Source organism: Halichoeres trimaculatus, unplaced genomic scaffold (assembly GCF_033239565.1).
Source record: "Halichoeres trimaculatus isolate MK-OKI-2021-1 unplaced genomic scaffold, fHalTri1.1 fHalTri1_scaffold_10, whole genome shotgun sequence".
NCBI lineage: Eukaryota > Metazoa > Chordata > Actinopteri > Labriformes > Labridae > Halichoeres > Halichoeres trimaculatus.
This window is the reverse complement of record NW_027437187.1, coordinates 23,983,595-24,003,956: the sequence shown is the minus strand read 5'-3', so window position 1 is coordinate 24,003,956 and position 20,362 is coordinate 23,983,595. Positions and strand designations below refer to the sequence as shown.

Below are 20,362 nucleotides of genomic sequence, written 5' to 3'. Positions count from 1 at the left end.
ATCCTATTCCATCAATTAAATCATATAGTCAGGGATATTGGTGTTAACTCTTAGTGAATGAATAAACGTCTTGGACTGAAATTATATGTTGTGATATCCAGAAAATGACTTTTATTGTTTCCTTTTTTTTCTTGTTGGAACTTTATTGAAAACACAAAAGTTGTTCTCTGGTTGAGACTTATAAGCACTTTCACTTTTCAACTTAACTTGAATTATTGATGAAAAATAAATTTCACCTAAGGGGCAACATCCGGTTTAATAAAATGAAACCTATGCAACAGAGCTAAAATTTGCAGTTTGACAGTCTGCTTGAGGCTGGGTAGAGAAAGACTAGAAACCATATTCACATCAAGCCAAAAAAAAAACCCAAAACAAAACAAAACAAAACAGACTTTTACGGCATTAAAAAAACATTTACTGCCTGGTTCAAAAAACTACACTCTGCTGGCACACAATGCACAGAGGTGATTTATTTTTCTAACTCAGCAGACAAGAACATATTAAGATCACAAGTTTCTACCCAATCAGAGGCACAGTTCATGTGACTGACAGGTCTGGCATCCTATAGTCGTAAGAAAAGGGGCTCAAAGGCCACCTATTGAGTCAGCATTTCCAATATGCCCTCTGACAATTGGCTCCATTACTCTGCATCAGGAAACAGATGGGTTACGCTGTGGGGGCTGTGTCCAATCCAATCCAACTTTATTTGTTAAGCACTTTAAAAAACAACCATAGTTAAAACAAAGCGCTGTACAGGAGAGTGAATAAGATAAAAGATAAAGGAATAGACATAAAACACAAGTAAAATTAATTTGTCAAAGATATATATTATACAGTCTATGATTCCACCCAACTTTTAGAAACAGGATTGATGAATGAAAATCTGACGTTTTCTAAAAGCTGCCTGAGATTAAATTTGTGTTTAAAACCATAATCCTGATATTAACATCTGAACTCCGACTTTGAAGTCAGTTAAAAAAAAAAATAAGAGTCAGATTTGGTTGAGGTTGTTTCACAGGCCTAATCTCCCCACAGACAAGTTTCAACAGCCTTTATTCTCTTTCACCAGGGATACTTTTTACTAAGGATACAACAGTTATCATTTCAAAACACCTAAGTGACTGGTTTACAATCTCAAGATAGATGCCATAAAAATTTTGCAGGTCAGGACATCTTAAAAAGAAAATACAACATTAAACCTATATTTCAAAAACTTTACAAGACGGTCCTAGGTGTTACCACTATTTCTTATCATTGTATTACTATTGATGTTTAGGTGATGACTACAACAAAGTGATTAATATGTCATCACACAACAGGTGACATTTTGAGAAACAGAGGAAAAAAATCAACAGACAACAACAGGCAAATACTGCATGTTTGCAATTTAGCCCACACTTGGAAATGAGAAATACATTTTGACACACTGTTTTGCAACAATAAGTCTCTCAAAAAGTTTGTATCCAAAAGAGAGTAAATGTCCTTTAGACCCCATATTAAAATGGCAATATAACAATATGAAAACAATTTCTGCATGTGAGAAATTGTTATGCATTTCATCTGGGGTCACAGTGAAGTCATCTGATGATCAATATTAGACTTCCTAACAGATAGGGACTTGCTGCTTGTCATCTGAAATTCATTGATTACATTAGTGGAAAGCTGTCACTTGTAATCCATCTTTTTGATAACAGCAACCCAGCTAATTAAAGTGGAAATGTTTTGCTCAAGGAAACACAAAACTTTTTCTCTATTGAATTCACCCTAATATTCACCCCATCTGGCTCTGAATGTCAAACACGGCATTTTCTATACTTCTGTGTTTTCTTTTTTTTCTTTTAAAATAAAGACATCTGAGAAGACACAGGAAACATAAGGGACAGAAAAAGGTTGACATTTACTACTGAACTAAAGGTCACAGTCTAGGACAGTAAGGAGGACTATGTCTCAATAAGATTCTACTCTGCTGGCTTGGCTAAACTGGTAATTCCTGTAAATATTTGATACAGAACAAACACTTGTTACTGAGGCTATATCAGAAATATTTCTCATTTAGTCTTAGTACAATAAACACCAATTTATTTACAATAAGTAAATAAATTGGTGTGCTGAGATCATGTGGTGTAAAAATACCCTAAAGTTCCCCTTATGTAATAAAATGGAAAGTTATATTCTTTCTTTGCATAATACTGTTAATGTAGGGGTAGGGCAGTACCCAAATGTGATTGTCAGTATCTCTAGTTCAATCCTTGTATGAGAGACTTAGTATATTTTACTGCCTCTGTTTGAGCTAATGCACAATTGTACTTCTACGTTTTTACCATTAGGTACAAAACCAGTGATAACTGGCTAATTCAAATATAGATGATACACTATGAAAGAAAAAGTTTGCATTGACTGTTTTTATTAATTTATTTTGCAGAAAGAGGTCCAGACAGCAGTCTATTAAAATGAGTATGTCACACTATATGAAAAAAAGCAGCTGACCTTGTCTTGGAGGTTGTAATACATATACCTATGTGTGTGTGTGTGTGTGTGTGTGTGTGTGTGTGTGTGTGTGTGTGTGTGTGTGTGTGTGTGTGTGTGTGTGTGTGTGTGTGTGTGTGTGTGTGTGTGTGTGTGTGTGTGTGTATTTATATACATTCACTTGAAAAGAAAACTCAGACTACAGATATCTGAAAAACTTTTGTCTCAACTATCATCAGTGCAAATGTAACAAAAAAAAAGAAATACACTGTTCATCACAACTTAAAAAAATCTTTTTGATGTTCACATCCATGTTATTGGTCTCAGCACTGGGGCATTTATCGATCATCAGGAAAAATGATCACAGGTCCAACAGAAGCCACAACCTTTGGCTCAGCAGTCATCTGGTTAAAAGCTGTAATGTCTCTCTCTGCAGAAACAGAAACATATAAAATGTCAGATATGGGTACATGCTGACTGATACTATATGAAACTCTTCTGGTTCACATTCCGATGCAGCATTGCAAACCTCAGTATAGCAGTGAAACTACACCTGAAGAAGAGACACAGTGTTAGCCAAGGTAATGTATGAAAGGATTGGGTAAAAATGTAGCTCTGTATTGAGTTTTGTATGAGTCGATGTGTATTTATGACTTGCTCCCTCATGTTTATCATTGAATTGGGGTCCACAAAGGTAAAAATTTTGAAAATAAATTGCCTGTGATGACTTGGGAAGTGTACACCAGAAGAGGGGCCCACAGGAACCAGTGATGACAGGTAGTGATCATCTCTGTATGGACACCTGGGTAGATACAGAACAAAGTTAGAATAGAATAGAATAGAATAGAATAGAATAGAATAGAATAGAATACAATAGAATAGAATAAACTTTATTGTCCCCTTGGGGAAATTTGTTGTGGACTCAGTACTGACTTTAAACTCCCTTCATAAATAATAATAAATAAATAACGAACCCATTAACATATGCACAATGTCCTATACACACATACAGTTCAACACTTTGGACAATGTCCATATTGCACAAACCCACTGACATAAAAGAACAGAAACAACAACAACCAATACTCTAAGATACTATTGCATACCCCCCACATACCTCCTGCCAGAAGGCAGAACCTCATGCTCAGAGTAAAGGATGCATGATGGGTCCAGCAGAACTCTCTACCCCTGTCTGAGTACAGCCTGCTCAAAGATTGTCAGGAGGAAGAGTTTACCAGTCCTCCCCATCACCTTCATGGCAGACTGTACCAGACACTATAGCTTGGATTTGGACTGCACAGAGGGATAACAAAACCAAACTGACATTTCATACCTGATAATGCTCTCCAGGACTGTCTGATAAAATAAAAGCATTATTTTTTGGCTGACACCAAACAGTCTCAGTTAAATTAAGACAATATTGGTATGTTGGTATTAAGGAGTCTGAGGCATGTCAGAGGATTGGGTTTGTAGCCTTTGAGGAAATCTCGAAGCCTCAACACCTGAGAAGCCTGGAACTGTGGCATTTGGGGGTATCTTGGAGCCAAATGCTTTTGAGGTGCCTGGACCTGCGGAGCTTGATGGACCTGTTGCGTCTGATTCATTTGAGGAGCCTGATTCATTTGAGGAGCTTGGTGGACCTGTTCTGTCTGAGGAAGTCCGGTAGCCTGATGCTTTTGAGGAGCTTGGTAGACCTGTTGCGTCTGAGGAAGTCCAAGAGCCTGATGCTTTTGAGGAGCGTAGGAGACCTGTTGCATCTGAGGAGCTGGAGCGATCATTGACACAGCTGGTGCAGGCTTCTGCCATGAGTCCTGGGCTACCACCCCCATCCAAAATAAGTATCCCAGCAGTGCTAAAACCATCAAGGGCGTGACTCTCTGTTGCCTTAACATAGTTTATCTGTAGTTTGACACTGAAAGCCACAAAATGTACATGAGCTCTTAGACTTTTATGCTACTTAACTTGATGTTGAAATAAAACCCCACCCCTGACGCCAAGTCACCAATCACAGTCAACCATCTTTTCGGTAGCCACTCAAACCCAGAGGGTAGTTTTTAGTGTTTTTTCCTTTTTTTTCCCCAAGGGGATTTTGTGGTAAGCCTTCAGCAAGTTCAGAGGGCTTTTTGTTAGACACTGAAACAAAAAAAACATGTGTTTCAGTCACTGAGTTGAATGATAATGTGACATTTAAATGTTTTGCCAAGTCAAACACTTAGGTCATGCAAACCTTTTTTGAGGTCTACGTAGCCTCAAAATCTATTTGGTAAATGTTTGTTTTGCAAGTGTAGCCCATGACGGCTTGTTATAACTTGCAGCAGTCAGCTGTTTGTCTTTAGCAGTAAAGGTCAAAGATTTATATGGGGCTGAGAATAGGGGTGAGAGAGAAGGCACTAATCTCTTTTTGGGGTAACTTATGAAAAATTAAATTCACCTTACTTTCTACAATAGACCAGCAACTGTAGATTTCAGCAGATTTATAAAAAGAGGCCGCCCTTTAGTTTACTGGATGATTAAATAAAACATAGGCAACATATATCAATAGTGTCCCTTCCATCTCAGTGTTGTTCCCATGACTAAGAGCTTTGACATGTCCAAGCATCTGAGGATGCAATAAATGAAAGTATTTTCAACAGGGTCCTTGCACTGCTTGGCGTTCAGGGCCTCAAAAACGATTGTATTGCCATTGCTTTCTGTTGTTCACATGACTTCATATAGAAATGACACTGAACTGACTTCAACAAAAAGAATGGTGACGGTTCCCTTAACATGAGTGACACCACTATCATTTCCATTAACATTTTATATTTCCAAAAAAGTTCTAAAAAGAATGTAGTAAGCTCTCACTATTATTTGGATCATTAAGATAGCATCAGTGTCCAAGATTTCCCATGACAAAAACCTGTCATTCAAACTGGTGCTGAAACCAATTAAAAGTTGGGATATAAATGCTTCCCAGAAAATAATGTCAGCAAATCATTCAGGCCAGATTTGGTCAAAAATCTGATATTTCACAGAAAATAGTGCATAGAAAATAGGGGACAAGGCCTGTGACTGAAAGAGGCCTGCAGAGGGGAATAGTTGAGAGCCCGCTGTGAACCTGCTGAGGTTGGCTGCTGGTGATATCCAGGGCAGTCCAGGCAGTCACAGTGGTTGTAGATCAGGAGGGGTGATAGCATGTTGACAGGACACAAACTGGTGACTGATAAACCCTGGTTTTGGTCAACCCAGGTGAGGGTGTCTGACAATCTTGTAACCAGCAAAATACTACAACCCTGGGTCCATCACTAATAATGTGTCCAAGTTACACCATCTGGATGTTTCTATTAATGTGACAGCAACCTGTGTATTGTTATGAGAACAGCTTCTCCCAATCAACAGACATTAATATCAGTCTTTGCTGATAAAAAAAAGGGCTCTTTAAAGCTCTTTAAACTGTCCTCTGCTTTATGTTTAACACTAAGACAAAGAATGAAAAGTAGGAACTGAACTGGATAATGACAAACTTTCAACCACAGTTATTCCAAACATCCTGTTATTACCATTCAAGTATAATAAAGAGATGAGGTACAAATTCAAGATTTCCCTATTCAATGGTGTTTGAGCCAGAAAGAAAAGTTCGACAGTTCTGCTGAGTTGCTATGTTAAACCAGGTCAGTCTTTGATTATAGACAAAAGAAAAATTCAGAGGTTCGTATACTGTAGAAACCTACAATACCAGGTAAATTACACTTGATGGCGCTAGAAGACAGCTTAGAGCAATGGAAATGGCATGTTTGTATTACACTACTGTTTGAGAACCTACCACTACCACATATTTAGGGAACTAACAGTTCATGTTGATGGGAAACGTGAAAAAAAAAATGGTTGTGATCAGGGCAGTAGTCTTTATTCATTTGTAACGCCGGACATACTATCGTTAAAAATCATTAATATTTTTGTAAAATTGTCTGCTAATAGCTTTCAAAAAGCTTAAAAAGGGATTCTTTATATAGTCAACTAAATAGCCTACTGGGTATCAGGTTTATTTATATCTGTAGCACTTTCCTTTCACCATACAGGAAAAAGAAAAAGTGCTGTGTAAGTGCTGTCAAATTAGTTATATATCCATACCTCTCTCTCTCTCTTTCTCTATCTTTCTTCCTCATATATATATATATATATATATATATATATATATATATATATATATATATATATATATATATATATATATATATATATATATATATATATATATATATATATATCACACACATACATAGAACAGGACAACACGTGATACTATTGGACCTTTCGATCATTCGACAGCGGAAGCCTGGGAAGACTACATCCCCCATAATCCCCTGTGGCCTAAATCTCTGCGTGAAGCTACGTCCTACTCCTTGAGCAGAGCGACGGCTGCGACTGTTCTCTGTGAGCTGTACAGAGCAGCTGACCTGAGTCTTAACCGTTAGGTACTGCGTTTCTATAATGTCTATGTCATCTACTCACAGCGTGGACACTTCAAACTGTCGGAGGAGGCCGGTTGAACACACACAAGGTGAGGGCCAGAGCTCTATTTTTGCTTATGTTATGGTGAAAAAAAAACTTAATTTGTAGTAAGTCGCATGCGTTGCTAGAAAAAAAAGCGAATACGTTCTCCATTTTAATTATGGATGCATTTTGTGAAGACGCTGAGTGTGACAGTATATGAATGGACAGTAACAAGACGTTCAATCGTTGTTCAATGGGACAGTCACGTCGTTTTGATTACGACGAGCTCCACGCCCCCAAATATGAGAGTGTATGGTGGGTGTGTGTGCTGGTAGCGACCGTGTCTGTCTGTACCTATATGTCAATAAAAGTGCACCTTGATTGTGATGTATCTGCTAGACGAGCGTTTTATCTGCTGCCATTATGCAGCCAGGCTGCAGATTAAATGAGCTGACTAATCTATCTGCTATTGTTTTGTATCCAAAATGTCAAGAACTGGATCAATACTCTACTGTACTACTCAATAATTATCAGGCTTTAAGTTAATTTTAAGTCGTCAAAGTTTGACTGTTGTGTCGAATTTGCTGTCAAAAATTATATATAGATATATAAGTGGTCATTAAAGGGACTGCTTGTTAATAATGTTTCAGTCCCCCACCCTGCAGACCTTTTGGTCACCCGTTTAGTAGCAACATAAGTGATTCTTCAGGTGCAGAATCACTTTCTTCCTTTTCTCAGGAAGCATTTTAAAAGCAGAAGAGGAAGCAAAACTAGACACCTAAAACGTGTGAGCACTGCTTCGAAAAGTTTTAAAGGGGAAGTAACAGCCTGGCTGTGACAGCAGTGGTTTGTTGGATTCCTTTTTGCCAGCATCTCATGAAAGATAAATCTTTGAGATGTATTGAGCTGGCCTGGGTGATTGGCTTTTAAGTTAATTGCTGTCATGCTTCTTTAAGCCCTGCAGAACAAATTCAAATAGTTATATTTCTGAGCAGTTCAGTAGGCCTATTTATTTTGAGATCAGGTGTCTGACTCTCCACTATAATGAAAGGACTGCAGTGCAGACTGTGTCACTGACAAGACCACCATCAGATGGAGATGTGGATATTGTTCATTAAACAAAGACTTTGCTTGTATGAGTCTGAGAATTTCAGAAGTTTTCTAATCTTTCCAATAAATCATTAAACCAAATTTCCTTAGAAAAATGTGCACCCCTTCAATCTGAGTTCTATTTATGTACATTGGAGCATGTGATATAATGACATTAAAAGAAAAGCTGCAAAATAAGTCTGCCAATCTAATTGAGTGGATCAAAGGAAAGTATTTTCTCTGAATGCTTCACTGACTGATTTAATTGCTGGTTTTAGCTTCTTAGCTTCTTGAGCTCATTTTTCTGGAATTCAATAATTATTATTCAGCTGAGCTGTTTTTAAATAGTACAATGTGCAAAAATACTGGACCCAAATGTGAAGACTGAGTGAAGCCAAAATCATTTAGAGCTGGCTCTGGTGATTGACTCCAAAACTGGTCCTAGAAGCCAGCTCTCCTGTAATAACAGGGGGAAACGTGTCAACTTTAAGATTAAAACGTGCACATTCAAAATCAACAATTAGCACGATTTTACTGCAATTAACAGTAATTGCAAGTGCCTGATGTAATCATGTTAATACACATTCAAAATTAATACTGTTACTATTAAATACATTTTTTGTTTTACTGTGTTTTGTTTTGAGTACATTCCTGCTTATTGTTGCAGATCCTTCACGGCAGTGTGATCCCCAGGATGGTTCCAACAATGAATCAAGCTATGAGCCATTGCATGGTCGACTCAACTCAACAGACTCTTTTAGTCCCTTTTCACATCCCTCCACCTGTCCTTCTCTTTGCACAACTAAATGTATATCTGCACATGCCTGTGAGTACTGTGCACCAACTTGCTTTAACTATTTTTAAAGCAGTCTGTTGTCAAACATTTACACAGATACATTATAAAATGAAGACCACCTATACAATGTCATGCACACTATTACTGCTGGACCTTGTAAAGTCGCAAAGTGTTTCAGTATTTTGCTGTCTTCCTGTATATTAATGGAGTGGACAAAATGTTAAGAACACCTTGCAGTACACGGCTCTCCAATACACCAACCACTACCCTGTTGAATGGGGTTCATTAGAATGGATAAAGACAGTTATAATGTGATGTTTGAGTGGTTTTCATGTTGTGTTGTTACGGGATGTTTCAGGTCCAAGCCACCATGCCTGTGATGACGGCTGGGTAGAGATTCAAAGCAAGAAAACCATCAGAGCAGAAAACGAAGTGGAAGCAAACAAACTGGTCAACAACTACAGAGTAAGAAGTCCGAGACTATGACGGAGAAATAAGACTACAGTATAATAAAGTTAAATTTAAAAAACAGCAACACTTGTAATGTTTAAAGAATAAATTATTGTATTTCAAGATTAAAGTCATAATGTTACAGTAATAAAGTGATGTTTGTTTCCGTGTCAGTTTGGTTTCAGAAAATGGAAAAGTCATGTGACAGAGCGCCCATTTGAGGTCAGGTCAGACGTTGTCAAAGAGCTCTACTCTGAACTGAAGATCATTAAACCATATTCAGGTACACTTTATGAATCTACCCAGTGTGTGAGACTTGTGTTGAAGTTGTTCCTAGGTTTGATATGACATTTGTCACTAACAAAAACTTTAGAAATAAACCTTTGGCATACTGACTTCTATTGGGATTAAAAACACATCTCTGATTGTCTTCTTTTTATTGTTGTTACCAGAACTTTAGGGCAGAGGTGTAGATGTTAATGAAAAAAAAAAAAAAAGGTGAAGGGCAGACAGTAGATGATCCCCTAATTTGTGTGAAAGTGAAGTTGTAAAAAAGGAACAGTGAAACTTTTAAACAAGTTTTTAGATGTGTCTATAGTGCCTTTTAATAACTCTGTACTTAACTAGAAGTTTTATTCACACTACAGCACAGGAAGTAGCTCAGCAGAGGATTGCAGATAGGAATGATCATTTTGATCATAACACATTAATATGTGGGATAATATAATGTAATAACATGTTATCAATAGCTTTATTGTGAGTTTAAAGGAACTCTTTTGTGTATTGAAAAATGTGTTCGTCAACAGAGCAGAGTAGAGATCAGTTCTTAAGTATAAACCTGATGAGGACCTTAACCTCAGTTAGAGTCATAATGCTGTTTGGGTATATTATATGGAAGTAAATTATAACTGTTGATGGGTTAGGGTTACGATTAGGGTTAGGAAAGAACTAGTTACTTTTTCTCACAGTCTGGTTTGTTTGTTTCAGGTCATCTTATCACATGTGGAAATGTTGTGTATATGCTTCTCTTTGGTTGGTGGGTCTCTATGGCGTATTTCCTAGTCAGCATACTGATGTTCATCACGATCACTGGTGTACCGTACGGTAGGTGGGACAGTGTGCATGGTAGTGTAATTATGTCTTTTATTGTTCAAAGATGGTATCATTCATTCTTTTCTCTCACTTTTCAGGCAAGCTCTGCTTGAAGTTGTCCTGCTACTTCCTGTGGCCATTCGGCAAGTCTATCCATGAGGTAACATTCTAGCTCTGTAGATGTTTAAGATTTTGTCCTCCTCCTTTTCCTGTTAAAATCAGAAGTAAATCTTATAAATATTCTTTCATGGTATCATATTTTTCTAGAGTGGTGCTAAAACTGAAAGTTTCTTCAGTTTTTTTGAGTGAAAGGGAAAGTAATGAGTGTTATCTGGTAAACCACTTCTATCTGAATGGAATATACCACTTCCTCCTGGAAAATTACAGTTTTTTTTAACCGGCATACCGGTTCCATAAGTGGTAAACCACTTGTTTTAGACCGGTATATTCTGTTTTCTTAGTCTCAAAGTTTGTTTTTACTGACAATATGTATTTATGTTGTCTTTTGGTAATGTTTGTGTGTATGTGTCACAGAACACACTTTGCACTCCTACGGTCAAAATTTGCCTCATAATTCACTTCTTGTACAAAGTTGCTCTGTTTTCTTAAAATTGAGGTGTGTTACCTGTATTACACAACTTATAGATATCACTCATACGGCACCGCAGCAGCTGCACGTGGATGTCATGTGCTGGATGTACTGTACTGTACCATCGTATTTCCTACGTATTATATTGTTTTTGTCCTCTTGTTTGTCTGTTGTTTCTCTTAATGGGTGGTAAAAAAAAAATTAGATGCGGATTCCTGTTTCGATGGTAGAGTTTATTAATTTCGATTTTCAATCAATAGTTGTCAAGTTTGTCATCTCATCCAGTAAATGTCATTCTGGCATTCCTCAGAGGTCATTTTTAAGCCCTTTTTAATTTCAACAGTGACTTGAAATTTCATAATTGCAAACACTGATTTTACTCTGACTTTCTTATAATCTGTGTCAGACATCAACTAAGTGTTCAAGGAGTCGTTCAGAGCTGAGATCAGTTCAGACGCTCATGTGATTCCCGTCATAAAACTGCCCTTACAGTTTGACTTTGGCACCCATTCTCTTTCAGTTGTTTTTTTTCTACAAGAAACACTTAAGTCTTTTCTTTTGCCTTGCTTCACTTGTGTCATATTGAATTATCTGATGTCTATGTAACAACCATGACATACAATCACAGTCAGTCATCAGCAGCTCACCATGTTGAACTTTTTAACCTCTGCACCCCTGACTGGAGACAGAGGTCAGCTGACTTCATTTAGTGTCTGCACAGATTGTGCATCCAAGAGTGCATGCATATTAAAGGCTTTGAAAAAATCATCGCATTTAATTCTTTTAGGTAATCTCTTTGTTTATGTTTTAAAATCTCACTATGTGTAAAAAAAAAAAAAGCAGGAGCTTTCATACCTGATTATGTATTTACATTGGCTCCTGACCTGATATGCCAAATTAAAGTGGTTCTTCCAATGTAAGGATTTGCAGTTTTTTGTCTATAAACGCAGTCTCTGTTGTAACCCTTTCATCTGTTATTATTCCAGCTTGGGAATACACTGAGGAGATGCTGTGAGCGAGCTCCAGACTGTGAGTGTAACACGGAGGGGGCAGAAGAAGATAACTCACCAGTCCTGCTGCCTTCACCTACAGAAATATCAATCACTGAGTTTCCTGCACTACCTCAGCAAACTCCCTACTGGGTAACTTCTGACGCCAAGAATAACAGACAGAAAAGAGCACGTTGTTATTAAAGATAAGAAAGTGTCTCCTTCATGAGAGGTCAACCATAGCGTATTTTAATCAAATCCTCTTCTTGCAGCATCGAATCTCTACATATGTGTGGCTGCTGCTGGGATATCCTCCTCTGCTGGTTGTCCACTCCCTGGCCTGCTTCTTGTCCTGGATCCTTGTGTTTACCATCCCTGTTTCCAAGATGAATGCACGCACACTAGGCGTCATTCTTCTTTTACCTCCTGAGGATGTCTCTGTCTCAACGTGCTCACAGAGGAAGGCAAGGAAAATTTAATATCAATTATCCTGAATAGGAAATACAGACCATTGAATCACTGTTGGTTTAATATTGAATCCTTGTTTTTTTGCTGTTAGCATGAAGGCGAAGAGACCAGAGCTCTGCTATGCTGCTACCATGCTGCAAACTGGTACTACTACAAGTACACTGTTGATGGGATCAATGTGTTTGCTGTCAGTATCCTTTATCTGTAAATGTGGATTACTTCTGTTTGTTTCTGTAATATGAAGCTGTTATCATCTTTGACCTCCGTCTCAGACCTTCTCCCTCTTGTAATTGTTGCAATGGTGATTGGATATATTGACAGAGAAAACCAGTATGCCAGCTCTGAAGTCAAGTTTGCCATAGCAATCTGCTCCATCATTCCTCTGTCGTATTATATAGGAATGGGCATTGCCAGGTAAGCTGTTTCACCTGTAAAGTGATTCAACTGAAGGAATTGTGTTTCAGTGTATCCAAATGTTAAAGACTCACTGATTTTCTTACTTACTTTTGTTGTTGCAGTATCTCAGCGCAGAGTAATTTTGCGGTGGGTGCTGTGGTGAATGCAAGCTTTGGCTCCATCACAGAGTTAACCTTTTACATCACAGCTCTGCTCAGGGGCCACCAGGGAGGAAACCCGTGTCTGCAGGAGGTTGTGAAGGCGGCGCTGACTGGTACCCTGCTGGGATGCATCCTCTTTATCCCTGTGAGCTGGGCTGTGTATATGTTCAGACATTTAAATCAGTTTGTTCCTTTTTCAAACTGAGTTAGACCAAATGATCTCATCAATTAGATCTTTAAATCAGTTACGTCTCACTGGATGAAGTCAAGGTAAAACACATGTATTCAGTGTGCACAGTAACAATGAAACTCCTTGTCTGTCCTTCCTCAGGGCATTTGCATGGTCATTGGAGGGCTGAAACACAGTGAGCAAACATTCAACAGTAGATCTACTGGAGTAAGCTCTGCTTTGCTTTTCATCTCAGTAGGAGGCAAGTATTCTTAAATATGTGTGAAGGGTATGGCACCGCATGGCTTTACTGTAGTAAATTTTCAGACGCATACAACAACAACAACAACAACAACAGCACAGACTCTGTTAAGTTGCAGTTTCTCAGACAGGAGAAGCCGTATGGTCACTCTGTCTGTATGAAACATGTAAGACAAACCTTAAAAAATGTATGTCAAACAAAAGGTAACCATGAAGGTCACAATTGATTGAGTTACACTGTTTTTTGACAGCTAAACCTCCTGTTGTTTAAACATATGAAAGCTTTTAATAGTGTTAAACATAACAGATATTTAACATTCAAAATTTGTTTCCTGACCTGTAAACTAAATGGAGATCATTATGTTTTTAGTATATTTTACAGCCACTCAATGAAGCTGCTAGTCAGTCCCAGGAGCAACTTTTTTTTACTTACTGCATTACCAACTTTTGGGATACGACAACAAATTCTATTACTACTTTTTCTACTGTCTACAGTTCTACAGTTTCATTTAGCAGATGCTTTTGTCCAAAGCGACGTACAACACAAGCAAGAAATAAGAAATTAGACAAAAGGAAAAACCTAGTTAGTGCGACAACAGTGCTACATGTTATTCGGCTGCAGGTGTTGCCATTAAGTGCATTTAAAAAAAAAAAAATTAGGAGGGGGGGAATACAATAATCAACAAGCCATCAAACCACGATAAATTGCTGCAACACTATACTTCAAACTTCAACAACATTCATTAGTAGTGCTAAAAAAATCACAAGAGCTGAGTTTTAGACCTACTGACTCATTCTACCCCTAAGGGCAAAGAGGAGAAGGGTCAGATTAAGTGCACAAGTGTTCCCTGAACAGATGAGTTTTCAGACATCTCCTAAAAGTAGAAAGGGACTCTCTGCGGATCATATAGAGGTAGGTTATTCATTCCACCTTTTGGGCACAACAGAGGAGAAGAGTCTGGCTAGTGATTTGGAGCCACGCTGGCTGGGAGGACCAGGCGTCTTTCACAAGCAAAGCGTAGTGGGCAAGAAGGAGTATCGACCTGGATGAGGGACCCAGGTGCCATTCCTGTCAATGTTTTGTAAGCAAGAAGAAGAGCTTTGAATTTGATTCGAGCTGCTACTGGAAGCCAGTGAAGAGAGATTTTTCATGGGTATCTGTCAAATTTAAATCAGGTCACCTTTATGTGGATGAAAATTTAAGTTATTTATCTTGTCTGATGAGTTACAGATTTTTGGAGGTTTTACATTTGGAAAACTTTACAGCTCATCAACAGATTATTTTTATCTAACTGAAATTATCCCCCTGTAAATGCCATTGGCTGAGGGATGGCTGGAGTGCTCATATATCTGTTTGTATGAATCTTTGCATTGGCTGTGCAATGAAAGGAAACAAACTAAAATTTGCTAATTGAACAACAACAAAAAAAAAATATGTTGATAAAAGGATTTTTTTATTTGGTATCCCAAAGCACTCCCTACTGCAGCTAATCTGGATGATACCATCCACAAGGTGTCTATATACTGTCATATTACTGTGACAAACAGAGCACATATAAAATCAAAAAAAGTATTTCTCTGAAGGATTTAATATCTCCCAAAGATTTGGCTCCTTGAAAATAACATTATCATATTTGCACAATGGTTCACACTAGAATACCTTGAACTTTTCTAGATTAAGTTTCAATAAACAAGTTTAAACATTGACAAATTCCACCTTTGAGTCTTTTACCTTGTTTAAATATCACATTCAAGTCAAATGCAAACCCTCTCTGAAAGCACCTTTGAGATTCTGATGTATCTTCATAGCCAAAGAAACGTTACCTTCTGGATCACCAACTGCTCTTTAACCTGCCCTCTAGTAGGATATAGAGAAAATAACAGACTCAAAAACATGTCTTGACACTAGCTTTGCCTAACAGTGCAGTTTTGTGTCATTTTGTGTCTGGCATTGGCAGGTGTGTTTGCACCAACGCTGTTCTCCAAAGCTTATGGGAATCTGGTGTGTGACGCCTGCACTAACTCAACCCCAGGAAACAGCAGTGGACCATTTGTCTGCCACAACTGTCACTATGATCTGGTAAGTACCAGTGACTACAGTGTTTTTATTATTACATCATTATTAAAGCAATGATTTGATTTAGAGTACATTTAATCTGTTATGTGATTTTTTTTTCCAATAGAACAACGGTACCTTGTTTCACAGTCATGTCCAGTAAGTACTAACGCCTTTTTTAATTCATACACTGTCAAATAAAAAAGATAGCCCTGAAAAAAAGTTCAACTTAAACTGGTTGATGATAGTTCTTGTTAATTCAAGATACAAAAAGCCAGCATTAAGAAGCTACATAGTGGTAAACTTTGTGTGTTTTTGTCCTCAGGCCGCTGGTGTACACACTGTCTGCACTCCTGCCAGCTGCCTACATCATCGGTCTGATCTTTACTTTGAAGACGCATTCCCACATTTATGACATCCAGGTTGGAGAAAGGCAGGGTAGGAGTATTCCTTGCTTACGTAGTTGATTATTTACTAACTAAAAATTAATTTTGACTCTTTCTAAAATACTGTCATCCCTCTCTTTGTCTTTGCAGAGACAGGGCACCATGGGGCAGTGGTCCACTGGTCCCGCTGGAGGTCCCTGGTCATCCTCATCTTAGCCACTGTGCTCACGTCTGCGTGTGCCGATCTTGCTACTGAGCACATCCAGCCCATCCTCAACCAGCCCAACATCTCTCAGGTCAGGGCATGCGTGTGAGCTAATGAATGCAGCTGTTTAAGAGGCTCTCCTGCCATGCTTACATTTTGTTTTCATTTCTGCAGTATTTTATCGGAGTGACAGTTCTAGCTATGGTTCCTGAGATCCCAGAGATCGTCAACGGGATCCAGTTTGCTCTCCAAAACAACATTAGTCTGAGGTAGGTCCTGTCTTAATTAAATGGTCTATGATGAATTAAAATGATGTCTGTATCTACATTATTTGCTTTTTTTCCAGCCTGGAGGTGGGAATCTGTATCGCTGTCCAGGTCTGCATGCTCCAGATCCCTATTCTGGTCTTATTTAATGCCTTCTATGTGAGAACCCTTCTATATCTTTTTTAAATGTATTCATCCATATATATAAAATGTGTCAACTTCCTTTTTTCTAATCAAACACTGGCTTTTGTTTGCTGTAGAATGTGGGCTTTGTACTGTTATTTAGTGACCTGCACCTGTGGGCCAGCATCTTCAGTGTGATTCTGGTCAACTACATCTTCATGGACGGCAAGTCTGATTATTTTCAGGGTGAGTTTAACATGGTTTATTTTAATTCACTGAATAGATAATAACTTAAACTTCTTAATCTTTGATGTATTATTTTATGGTTTATCGAGAAGCTTCAAGTTTACAAAATTGATGATATGCTGCCCCCTAGCGAAAGGTGTCAGTAAGAGAAACAGGGATTGAACAAGAGTATAAGGATCCACTCTGCTTGTTCCTCGTGCTTAAGGGTTACAGCTGAAACTTTGCTTTAGTGTTAACAATAAAATGTTACTATTTCCTCATGAAATGCCAGACAGGCTCAATAAATTATCCTCCCTCGGAGCATCAGGATTTTGTTACAGTTATAGAGTATTAAGACTGACAAAGATTTCTGTATTATATGATAATTTTGTGTGTGCCATCATCAGTTTAATGAAACATAAATTTTGTTGATCGTCATAAAAAAAATGCTTCCACACTAAATTTTACTTCCTGTCTTGTCTCTGTGTCAGGCACTGCTCTGGTCTTTGTCTATTTTATACTTCTGGCTCTGTATTTCTACGCTCCGTCTCCAGCAGGATGCTGACTGCAGGACTGATGCTTTTCAGCTGAGACAGCTTTTACTTCTTAAAAGCATGAAGGACCCTGAATGTGCAATTAATGAAAGGTTATACTAAATAGGAGTGAATCCTTACACTGACCTTTAACATGTTTTGTTTTGTTTCGTTACCTTCTTCACACTCAATGAATTTCAGTGTGAGGATAAAACTCGTCTTGACTACTTAAATGTTTCCAGATGTTGTTAGATGTACAGACTGTAAACAGACATACCTACTTATAAGTCCTGACATGACTAATGGTTTGTTTTTGTGTCAAATGAAAAATAATGTACTTTTTGCAGAGGAATAGAAATTATGATGTAGCATTTCTTTGCTAATGGTCATTTGTTTTAGGTACTGTTGTATTTTTTTTTTTTCAAATGAAATTTGCTAAATCCAGAATATGGATTATTAAACATCTGTGTGAGCATATAAGCATATACAACCCTCATAGGTAGCTTTGATTTACAACCCTTTGAGGTAAATTGAGGACAAAAATGTCATCTATCAAAAACTGTTCAAAAAACACAATAGGTTCATGGGTTTTTTTGTTTTTTTTTTTCTCATTTTTTCAGTTAACTTCAGGCTAATCAAAAACACCAATTATTCCATAATTTTTATTACTTTACCCCCTTTAATCCTCATTTGTATTTCTAAAGCTGTTTTTACTATTAAGAAATCTGTGTTTGTGTAAAGATGTACAATTGGAAAATTGTCCCAACTCATGGTTAACAGTAAAAATAAAAAATGGAACAATTTTTCTTTGAAGTGAAACCCTGAAATTAAAAAAGTATAATTATATTGTGTGTTGACTTTGCGATCAAAAACTGTGGTTGCAATTGGACTCCATGAGACACTCTGTTTACATTCTGTGTTTTGTCTACCTTAAAGGGTAGTAAATTAAGAAACTGACACTGCAAAAGAACAAAAAATACATCAAACCTAATTTTATTACTCATCTTATGTATGTATAAGACTTATCTCCAATATTAGTTGTCTGAAAAATAAATAATTTTGTGCTTCTTCCATAAAATAGTGACATCATGTGATTGAAGGCATTTAAAGTTTTAGAATTATAAAGAAAATTATTTGGTTAATTTAATCAAACTGAAGTTGATTTTAAGATCTGTGCAAGAAAATTATCAATATGCTATGTTTTTAAAGCAGTCTTTAGTAGTGGACATATTTGTCCTCCATTTACCTCAAAAGGTAATAAATTTGCCCCCAGTTGACCTCTGAAACATACTTAAAATTTGAATTTTAAGATTTTCCATGAAAGAAACCTTACAAAATTTAATTCCATGTGGAGTTACACAACCAAAATCATGGCCAAAAGTTGAACAAAAGAGTAGATGAAAGGACAAAAATGTTCCTGATTACCCCTGAGGATTCAACGTTTTATAGACATTGAATCTCTGGCACCTCAAAGGAGGAAAGTAGTGTGCTGGCAGTGCTAAGAAAGAAAATTAACAATATACCACAATTTGAAAAACGCACTGTCTGTTTTATTGTCTGTCCAGACAGGAATTACAAAACATAATGTACATTACAGCCACAACTGCCTTTGAGGAGACATCCCAAGAGTTTATGTAAAGTGACATGCACACCATACTGACATGCAAAAGAGATCATTTCACTTGAACATCAAAACTGATGCAAATATTAACGTCCCCATCTCAAGCAAGGCAGTACATTTATCAAGTCCAAGCACATACTGCAGCAGGCTGCTGCTTCACCAGTAGATATAAATAAGAGTTTTATGATACAGTAAGTTTGAGACAAGTCAGCTCAACATTGTGCCAACATTTACAGTGAATGTGTGACACAAGAGGCAACAGAAACTGGAAACTTAATTTCAAAACAGGAGACAGGTGAAACAAAACGCAAACGTGACTCACCACAAGCAGCAGGGAGGGTGACTGCAGTTTAAGATTTACAGTCCACAGTGACAGAAGATCTTGACAAAACCTGTACCTGGTCTCACAAATAAAATGGCTGAGTCTGTTGACTTATAGTCGAGCTGAATTTTTGCAAAGCCTTGCAGACTGAGTCTGATCACAGTATCAAACATCCTGAGTGCGCTGTACATACTCTACCTGGTTCCTAAATAGAGTCCTACACCTGCTTTCTTTTCAAAGTACCACAGCACTACAGCAGTCTTCAGAAAAACAAGACCACACGTAAAAAAATAAAAGGATAAAAATAACAGCCTATGTTAAGGTAGAAAAGGTTAAAAAAAAAACATCAGGCAAAACTCAGGAAAAGAAAATAAGGATGAAATTATGTCATTCTGCTACAATTCAGAGTTTGGAGATAAACAAAACATCAGCAAAGTGATTAAATAAATATGTAACAAACATCTTTGAACTGGTGTTAAGGAAAACTAAGAACTGAATCATTCTGCCACAAAAGGCTCATATGTGGAGAGACAGGTTAAAAAGCTACAAGTACACAGTTCAGGGGGGAAGTGAAATAAAACCTCACAAAGGCCAATGAACAGAAATACAAAACCAAAGTGTGCAATTTAAAAATGCAGAAGGCACCAAACGAGGAAACATAAAGGCTCAAGGATCACTGTGAAGCTACACTTGTCTAAATTTACCTCTAGGCTTCATTCTTTAAAAAGAGGAAGAGGCACTAGAAGATTCACAGTGATGCCATGTTACCAATGTTTTAAAGAGAGTTCTCTATCAGATTACAAGGCCCGACTGGATGAGACAGGAGATTTTCTTGATTTAACTCAAAGTATACTGCTAAAAGCTAATGTAGACTTGAGGCTAGAACAGGGTTTGCTAAATAAAGACCTAAACAGACTCTCAAGAGGTTCCACAGTTATATTGTGCACTAAAGTGATCAGCAATGTGCTTCTTTAGTTAATTTGGCTGTTTTCAGCTTAACAAGATGGAAAGTCAAGTTTATACCAGCACAGTTTGACTGTAACTTCCCAATCTGACCATTTCACAGAGAACATAGCAGCAGCTGACAGAACATGAATCAAGTATGGTGGCCAGATGCACCTTGTTGTCTCTGCAGTGACAGAAAATCGAGCTGACGTCAGCCTTTGAAAGGAAGCTGAAATTATACAAGCAGAAGCAACATTCATTTTGCCTAGCGAGAAGTGGTC

The 20,362-nt window shown here is 37.6% G+C and overlaps 1 protein-coding gene across 1 annotated transcript; it reads left to right on the top strand.

The window, feature by feature from the left end:
* The first annotated feature begins 6,822 nt into the window (after positions 1–6,822).
* LOC141796402 (uncharacterized) lies at positions 6,823–20,322 on the top strand. The gene is made up of 20 exons (XM_074677490.1): positions 6,823–7,006; positions 8,696–8,854; positions 9,183–9,289; positions 9,449–9,557; positions 10,262–10,378; positions 10,465–10,526; positions 11,942–12,097; positions 12,217–12,408; positions 12,504–12,603; positions 12,685–12,826; positions 12,931–13,114; positions 13,301–13,400; positions 15,358–15,479; positions 15,583–15,614; positions 15,781–15,893; positions 15,992–16,137; positions 16,221–16,315; positions 16,393–16,471; positions 16,573–16,681; positions 17,152–20,322. The coding sequence occupies exons 1-20, from the start codon at positions 6,937–6,939 to the stop codon at positions 17,223–17,225; spliced, it is 2,268 nt and encodes a 755-aa protein (XP_074533591.1). The 5' UTR covers positions 6,823–6,936; the 3' UTR covers positions 17,226–20,322.
* Positions 20,323–20,362: the final 40 nt, after the last annotated feature.

Coding starts and splice junctions, on each gene's coding strand:
- LOC141796402 (XM_074677490.1), top strand. CDS start 6,937: ATGTCTATGTCATCTACTCACAGCGTGGACACTTCAAACTGTCGGAGG. Junction 10,527..11,941: donor TCGGCAAGTCTATCCATGAG/GTAACATTCTAG, acceptor TTATTATTCCAG/CTTGGGAATACACTGAGGAG. Junction 15,480..15,582: donor ACAACTGTCACTATGATCTG/GTAAGTACCAGT, acceptor TTTTTCCAATAG/AACAACGGTACCTTGTTTCA.